Here is an 8,823-nt window from a genome sequence, read left to right as displayed (position 1 = left end):
AATCAGTATTCTTTGCCAATACTATAACTCAAATGTAGCAATTCACCTGCAGTATTCCTTATTCATTGTTCAGCTTTCATATGCATATAAGGCTACTGAAAAGACAATGGCTTGGGTCAGGTGCACCTTAGTCTTCAAAGTGACATCTGTTAGTGCTTGCTCACCCAATATTCCCAGCCTCAACTAAAGTTAGGATGTAAGAACATGTGACTAGTTCTGGCCAATGGGTCTTGAAAAAAGGGATACTTTCAGGCTGCGGTAGTTAAGAGCCATGACCATCTGTCTCTATCTCCCTCTCTCTCTTAGCTTCAAGATGGAATGGAGTTGCCTAGTCTGTACAGGATTTTGCATAAATGAAAAATAAACACGTATTCTGCTAAACTGAGGTTTCTGGGGTTGTGTTTTAGCAGCTAGAGTTAATTATACTAATACAGAAATTAATATTGCACGAGGGTAACTGCCGTAACAAAAACCTAGAATATAGGGCATTGCTTGTTGGTGAATCAATGGGCAGAAAGATGTCAAATCAAAGAATTCTTTGCCCAGCCAAAAATTTTCCTGAAGATTTTCTCTTATTTTTTCCCTAAAAGTCTTATAGTTTGAGGTTTTACGTTTACGTCTGTGATCCATTTGAAGTTAATTTTTCTATAAGGCATGAAATTTAGCTGGAAGTTCTTTTTTTTTTTTTTTTTTTTGCCTAAGGACTCCTACTTGCTCCACCACCATTTGTTGAAAAGGTTAGGTTTACTACATTGAATTGCTGTTGTACCTTTGTCAAAAATCAGTTGGTTTATCAAAACTGAAAACTTTTCTACTTCAAGGGACATCATCAAGAAAATGAAAAGACAACTCAAATGATGGGCAAAAATATTCACAAATCATATATCTGATACCTAGAATATATAAAGAATTCTTACAACTCAGTTAAAAAAGGACAATAACCTGGTAAAAACAGGCACAGGATCTAAATAGACATTTCTCCAAGGAAGATACACAAATGGTCAATAAGCACATGAAAAGATACTCAACATCATTACTCATCAGAGAAATTAATATCAAAGGTAATCATGCTAAATACAAAAACTTTTAAAAGTCACTCATAATACCACCACAAATAACCACAACTGTTAACACTTTGGATATGTTTCCTAATATTTTTGCTTGACAAACAAATGCACAGAAATATTCCTAATAAGAGGCGAGACTGCCAGAAATGTAGAAAAAAATTCCACATTCAGTGGAAAACTGGACCAGATGTCTTTCTAGACTCTTCCAAGGCAAAGAGTTTCAGATTCTTTTTAGATGAAGTCAAATCATTTTAATTATCTTTAAAACAATTCTATGTGATAGTGATAATTTGACTTTAAAAAAAAAATGCAGTATTAGAACAATTCCAAACACAATTCCAAAAACTGAAAATGCATTTCACTTGAAATCTGCTATTTAAATACATATAAGAGATTTTCTAAAAAAGGTAAAAGGGAAGTCTTATTAGATCATGTTGAGATTCTTCTCAAGCTGTAGCACAGTTTCCTTTAAGGCAGGATCCTCTGCCCAATTGGCTTTACTCCCCAAAATGATGTTCTGTAATGGAAAAAAAAAAAACAACAACAACCCTGTAAGTACTTTAAAAGAACTAACAAGATTTAAAAAACCATTTTTACTGAGTTTCGATTTATGGTGATGAAAACATTGTGTTGATTAAGGGCAGGGTGCTGTCAATAAGCTGGACACCTATAAAAAGCTGAATTTGTAAAAGTTGTATGTTAGATCTATTTACAACAATGACAAAAAAGAGAAAGGAGTAGCTGGTGAGGCTGCTTATGTTTAACCAAACCCTTCATGAGATTTGGTTTCTTGGTTTGGAGGTTCAGAGTCATGGTTTCATGGGCCAGGCCAGTTAATTGGCCTAATAACTTACTTAGTGCTTCTGTTTTAACTTCTAGTTCCTTACACAGTGCTTGGGGTCTTAAAAGCTTGTAAGCAGCCATTCAACACCAACAATTAGTTTCTAGTTGCCTGGAGCAACAGAGGAAGGAGAGTCAGGAATAGGAAGACATGGAAATGTGTGGCCAACTGCCTCCATGAACAATTAGCCCCCTTTGCCATCAGACCAGAAGAAAAGGATGGTGTCTGGCTACTATTAGTGATGTTTTGATAAAGGATACTATAGAGGAATCCTGATCAAAAGGGGGAAACATGCAGAACAGAATTACAAATTCTCATGTACTCCAGATTTTTTGGAGCCATGGAAGCTAGATGAACTGGTGAAAATACTGTCCTGAGATAATCTTTAAATCTTAAACCAAAAATATCTTCTAAAGTCATGTTAAAACTAAACAATAGTTTAGCATGACTAACAACAAATGCCTGCCTTGAGCAATGAGCTCTCTTAAGATCTATCTATATGGGATAAAAGTGACAAGAGCCACTCAAAAGATTAGATAGGAAACTTAGGGGCCAGTGAGTTTAAGTTAATAGAAGAGGAACAACCTTGGACAAGGAGAGTGAGAATCACTGCAGGACTAGAAGAATGTAATCAATGTCATGGAAATGTACCTGCATGTTTTGCTGTGTATATTCTCAGCAACAAAATAAAATTTAACAAGATGTTAACAAAACATTCTTTTATTGATCTCATCAGGTATTAATTGAACATTTATTAGATATGTCTCTGTGATCATGAGAAACAGTAATAAATTCTTGTGTCTTAGTTTCCACTTTCAGTAAAGCTTCAGCCTTGATCCTCCTAATTTTGTTAAATGACATTGAGTCGGCTCAGACTCACAGTGACTCTATGTAAAACAGAACGAAAACACTGCCTGATCCTGTGCCATCCTCAAAATCCCTGGTATGCTTGAGCCCATCATTGCAGCCACTGTGTCAATCCATCTTGTTGAGGGTCTCACCCTTTTTCTCTGACCCTCCACTTTACCAAGCATGATATCCTTCTCCAGGGACTGGTCTCTTTTGACAACATGACCAAAGTAGATGAGAAGAAGTCTGGCCCTTCTCACTTCTAAGGAGTATTCTGGCAGCACTTCTTCCCGAACATATTTGTTTGTTCTTTTAGCTGTCCATGGTATTTTCAGCATTCCTCACCAACAATACAATTCAAAGGCACCAAGTCTTCTTTGGTCTTCCTTATTCATTATCCAACTTTCACACACATATGAGGCAACTGAAAATACCACGGCTTGGGTTTGGCACACTGTAGTCTTCAAAGTAACATCTTTGCTCCGTAACACTTTAAAGACATCTTTGTAACAGATTTGCCTGGTACAATATGATGTCTGATTTCTTGACTGCTGCTTTCATGGGTGTTGATCGTGGATCCAAGTAAAATGAAATCCCTGACAACTTCAATCTTCTCCATTAGTCATGATATTGCTTATAGGTCCAGCTGTGAAGATTTTTGTTTTCTTTAAATTGAGGTGTAATCCATACTGAAGACTGCAGTCTTTGATTTTCATCAGTAAATGCTGCAAGTCTTCTTCACTTTCAGCAAGCAAGGCTGTGTCATCTGCATATCACAGGTTGTTAATGACTCTTCCTCCAATCCTGATGCCACATTTTTCTTCATATAGTCCAGCTTTCAGGATTATTTGCTCAGCATAGTGATTGAGTAAGTATGGTGAAAGGATACAACCCTGACCCCATATCCTTCTGATTTTAAAGTATCCCCTTGTTTTTTACAAACAACAGTCTCTTGGTCTATGTACAGGTTCCTCATGAGCACAATTAAGTGTTCTGGAATTCTTAGTCTTCACAGTGTTCTAACTTCTAGTTCCTTACACAGTGCTTGGGGTCTTAAAAGCTTGTATAATCTATAACTTGTTATGATCCACACACTTGGAACTATATATTCTTCTAACTAGAATAAAACTACAAATAGCAAGTAAACTGTCCATAGAAACTGATGAAGCCTAGAAAATTACTATAAACATTTAAATATTTCCTAGATCCTCATAATGCTAAAAAGTAAAGAACATTTTTTGTGGTAGACAAGGGAAGAATGATTAGGGGCAAATTTAATAAAAATTCCGGTCATTATTATTTGAAAAACTATGACTCAATGACACCAAGTTACTAATTGAAATGCTTTTAAAACAAAAGGATTAAGTTGTTATGCATAAAATTTTAAAATCTGGCTTACATAAAGCCTCTTCTTATCTATAAGTGAATGAAAGGGCTAGTATATTTAAATCCACTCAAATTTATAAAGTCAGGTGGAATTAAGAATTTGAATATGACTGAACTCCTAAGGACTGATCTTAGTAACAAAGAGTTCCTAAAGATGGCCAAATCTGAGTTCTATTTAACAAAGCAGTTAGTTCATGATATCTAAGGCATTTGGCTGCTAACAAGAAGGTCAGCAGTTCAAATCCACCAGCCACTCTGTGGAATGATGGGGCAATCTACCTCCGTAAAGATTTACAGTCTTGGATACCCAGTGGTGGTTGCTGTGAGTTGGAATCAACTTGATGGCAGTGAGGTTTTTTTTTTTTTTTTTTACAGAATATGAATAAAAGTACAGAAGAATATAAGTCCCAAAGCAGCATGAAGGAACATGTACCAAAGAAAAGTAAAATGATAAGATCCAGAAAAGAATATCTTAGAGTGAGATATAAAACTTTACTAAAAGGACCAGGGGGTGGCATCTTCTGACCTCTGACTTCACAAGATGAAGACAGAATCACCATCAGCAGCCCAAGGCTTACTCCTATGAGGCCAGACATACTGCCAACTCTCTAATCTTTTTGCTAATTTTGACACCAACCTCCTGTCCCACAGCATTTACTACCTCTACCTCTCTGCTAGGTTTGATCATTTGTTGCAATGGCCACACAGAACTCACAGATAAGACTCATGATTATGGGGTTTATTATGGAAGTAACAGGCTACATACAATTCAGGTTCAGGAATGCACTCAGGAAACAATTCTTCAATCAGGACAGTCTCCCCTCTGCTATGCCCTCAAGCACACCTCTCTGGCCCTTGAAATTTCAGCCTGGCTTCTGCCCTGCTCGGCAAGTATTGCGAAGCTCTTTCAGCTCTGCCGATAGGTACACCTCACTCAAAACTCACTGCCATTGAGTCAATTCTGACTCATAGAGACCTCTGTTGGGTTTCTGAGGTGGTACATCTTTACAGAAGTAGATTGCCCCATTTTCCTTCTGCAGAGAAGCTGGTGGGTTTGAACCACCAACTTTCTGGCTAGTAGTCAAATGCTTTAGGCACTGCCTCACCAGAGCTCCTTAAATGTACTTGCATGTCCCTGAGTAGGCTGGAACCACCAACTTTTTGGTTAACAATGTGCTAGCTGATTGCACCATAGAGACAGTGCTTTTTTTGTTTTTGATAGGTACACCTATGTGTACCCTACTCTACCAGCAAGGCTTTTGCCCAAGGGCACTCAGCTTTCTCACTCTGTGGGCCAGGTAAGCCCACTGCTCTGTCTCATGCCTCTTGGGTCCACCACCACCATCTCTCTGCCAGGCGTTTCTCTCTCTGCGGGGTGTTTCTCTCTCTTTCTCTCTCTCTCTCTCTCTTCTGGGTGCCTCTCTCTGCCAAGGAGGTCCAGGGCAGGGATCTTGGGTCCAAGGACGTGCTCCACTTCACCTCCAGCTTTTCTCTCTTGATGCAGTGAGATCCCCCTTCTGCCTCTAGGAAGGCTCATTTTAAGCCTGGCAGAGTGATAAAACTAACAAATCCCAACATCTGAGTTCTACACACCTTATTTGCATGGTCCTACCCAGTAATCTGGGAATTCTGGTGGCATAATGCCTAAGGCATTTGACTACTAACCACAAGACTGGTGGTTCAAACCCACCAGCCACTCCTTGGAAGGAAGACTGGGCAATCTACCTCTGTAGAGATATCACCTTGGAAAACCAAGGAGGGGTTACCATCAGTCAGATTTGACTCGATGGCATTGAGTTTGGTTTGGTTTACCCAGTAATCTGGCGGGATTACAAAGACTGTGGCTAGAAAAGCCATACCAAGTAATTCACTGCACCACAAACTTTCTATTATATAAGTCAGCATTTGCTTTAATAGGCAGTGTTTAACTGTATATCTTACATAATTGAAAACTGGCAATATAAGTATTTTAATAGGCAGTGTTTAACTGTATATCTTACATAATTAAAAACTGGCAATATAAGTATTTCATCTCAACAGTTCCAGAGTCATCTTTCACAACTCAAAAAGTAATGAAAAACCTCCATAATAAAAGAAATACATAAAATTGTAAAACTGATATGATAGTAACTACCAACATTTATTGAGAATTTACTTGTACCAGATACTATGCTAAACAGATTAACATGGATTATCTTCTTAAATTCTCATAATCACTCTATCTAACTAAGAAACTAATGCTTAAAAAAGATAAAAATTTTGCTCAAAGTCAACAACTTGTAAGTATCAGTCAGGAACTTAACTCTAGATTCCTACCATGATGAATCTCCTTCCATTCCCCAAATACACACAACTTCAGAGTCTCAAGCTCTCCACCATTATGCCATACTGCCTCCACAGATCTGCTACAATCATTCTGTTTATAAAAATCTAACCATAATGAAAGATCAAAGACGTAAACATTTAATATACATGAATTCTAGATATATATAAACAGATCGATATTCAGCACAATAATTTTATCAAGATCAAAGAATAAGAATAATCACAGCTAAAAGTAAATCAACACTATAATAAGTATTGATCATCTCAAAAAAGTTCTTTACTTCCCTTCCCAATTTCTGTAATTGAATGTTACCTGAAACACATGTTGAATAACTGTAGCAATTTGTATCTCCTCCTGTAGATTTTGTCGTATGGCCTTTATCTTGTCTGAATTTTCCATACTATCCAAATCATCTTTCTGTTTGTTCTTTTCAGCCTGTATTTCTAAAAGCTTACTTTCTGAAGCTTGTTTTAATTCTGTTAGGTTAAAAATAATGTATTATATATAAAGAATCTTGAAAAACAAATCAGAACATTTCCTGGTTATTTCAGTCAAGAGAAAATTTTTAATAAGCAGCATTTTAAGTTCCAATTCTATATTGATCTGAAAATGACTATGCTGGCAGAAAATACCAATATTTATACAGGTAGTCCCCATATTACATATGAGTTCTCTGTTCCTAAATCTGTCTTTAAATCAAATTTGTATGTCTATCAGAACAGTTAGGAATGGTTCACATCTAACGTCAGCCAAATGTTTTGTCGTAGTATACAGTGTACAATTCTATGCATAAAAAAAAATTACAGGAACACTTCCAGATACATTAAAACATCTTCAACATAACAATAAGGTTTTGATGTGTGTTGCAAAGTAGTGCCCATTTGTTATCATGAACTACTGTATGTACCTTGAATTTTTAACCTAATAGGCTTTATGGTCTGTAACTACAGGTTGTACCTAAGTCAGATGTTCATAACCCAGGGACTACCTGTACTTATAAATACCCTGTGTGAAACAATAGGTGTTTAGTTATGACAATTATACTGATGATACACTCAACGTATTTATGTATTACAATGAGACTAAACACATGATGACAATGATAGCAGAGGGCTTATTCTAAGTTGCCAAAAACACAGGAAACACAGGGAGGGGGGATGTGGGAAAAATGCTGTTGCACTGTGAGGACTGCAGTGAATGTCACAAAACAGAACATGTATGATGGATTGCTGAATGGAAAACCAATTTGCTTTGTAAACTTTCAATGAAATTACAGCTAAAAAAATAGGCAGGAAATATATATTAAAACATAAGGAAATATTTTTTCCTCTTTAATCACAAAAATGACACATATACAAGGTAAAGTAAGAGCCCCTTGTCCAGGACTAAACACCATTAACTGCTCAGCTGCTTTTTCAAATTTTCCAGAATGGTCCAAGAAATATACAATTCCAAAATATAAATGGGCATGTCTTAGAAGCAATGCATCAAAAGTAGATTGGAATACAATGGAAAAAATTCAATACCAAAAGTGTAATTATATAAGAAAAGGTGACTAGATCTGATGACTGAGATTGCTTGCAAATCAATATAATATTTAAAAATAATAAATCATACATATTCTGTTAAACAATGACAAAAAACAGCTTACAATACAGTGTAAAATGATTTCAATTTTATAAGAAATATATACTAAAAAGTCAAAATCATATAAAAAAAAAAAGACTGGTTTCACTGGTCTGATAGAGCCTAGTGAGACCCCTGAGACTATGGCTCCTAGTTACCCTTCAGGTCTGGAACTGAACTCACTTCTGTGACTTTTAGCCAAACAACAGATAGGCATATAGGGTGAATATTTATATTAGGTAGATACACTGCTTAGAACAATCAATTATGGGAGAATAGATGGGTAGCAGTTGCACAGAGAGGGGGGCAGGAATGCACAGGATAGAAGGACAAGGGAAGTGGTAACTATTGGCAGGAAGTGGGAAGAGAGCTGTTACATTGTTGGGAATTATAGTTAACGTCATGAAACAAAATGTGTATGAACTACACGGAAAATGAATTTACTCTGTAAATTTTCAACCAAATCACAACAAAAATTAAAAGAAAAAATATATACACTAAGACTGATTATTTCTTGATGGTAAAATAAAAAATTAACTTTCCCGGAGAGTTCCAGCAAGATGGCGGACTAGGCAGAAGGACTGCACAGACCCTCTTCAACAAAGAAAAGGGAAACCAATTGACACAGACACAGAAGATAATCTTGGACCGCTGAGCCTTGAAGGGAAGGATACAGAAGTAGACTAAACCCCAACTAGCAGAAGAATTTGCATGAAAATACCAAAAAA

At 36.6% G+C, this 8,823-nt stretch overlaps 1 protein-coding gene across 1 annotated transcript in view; it reads right to left on the bottom strand.

Moving 5' to 3' along the window:
- Positions 1 to 1,491: 1,491 nt before the first annotated feature.
- The window catches only part of CENPH (centromere protein H), a 25,453-nt gene continuing 18,121 nt past the window's right edge, over positions 1,492 to 8,823 (bottom strand). Inside the window, exons 8-9 of the mRNA XM_007949184.1 lie at positions 6,782 to 6,945; positions 1,492 to 1,584 (exon numbers count right to left, since the gene is read on the bottom strand). Coding sequence (XP_007947375.1) covers positions 1,492 to 1,584; positions 6,782 to 6,945 — 257 coding nt within the window. The remainder of the gene's footprint in view (positions 1,585 to 6,781; positions 6,946 to 8,823) is intronic.

This window comes from Orycteropus afer, unplaced genomic scaffold (genome assembly GCF_000298275.1).
Source record: "Orycteropus afer afer isolate SDZICR_OR568_19922 unplaced genomic scaffold, OryAfe1.0 scaffold00242, whole genome shotgun sequence".
Lineage (NCBI taxonomy): Eukaryota > Metazoa > Chordata > Mammalia > Tubulidentata > Orycteropodidae > Orycteropus > Orycteropus afer.
This window is presented reverse-complemented; position numbering and strand designations above follow the sequence as displayed.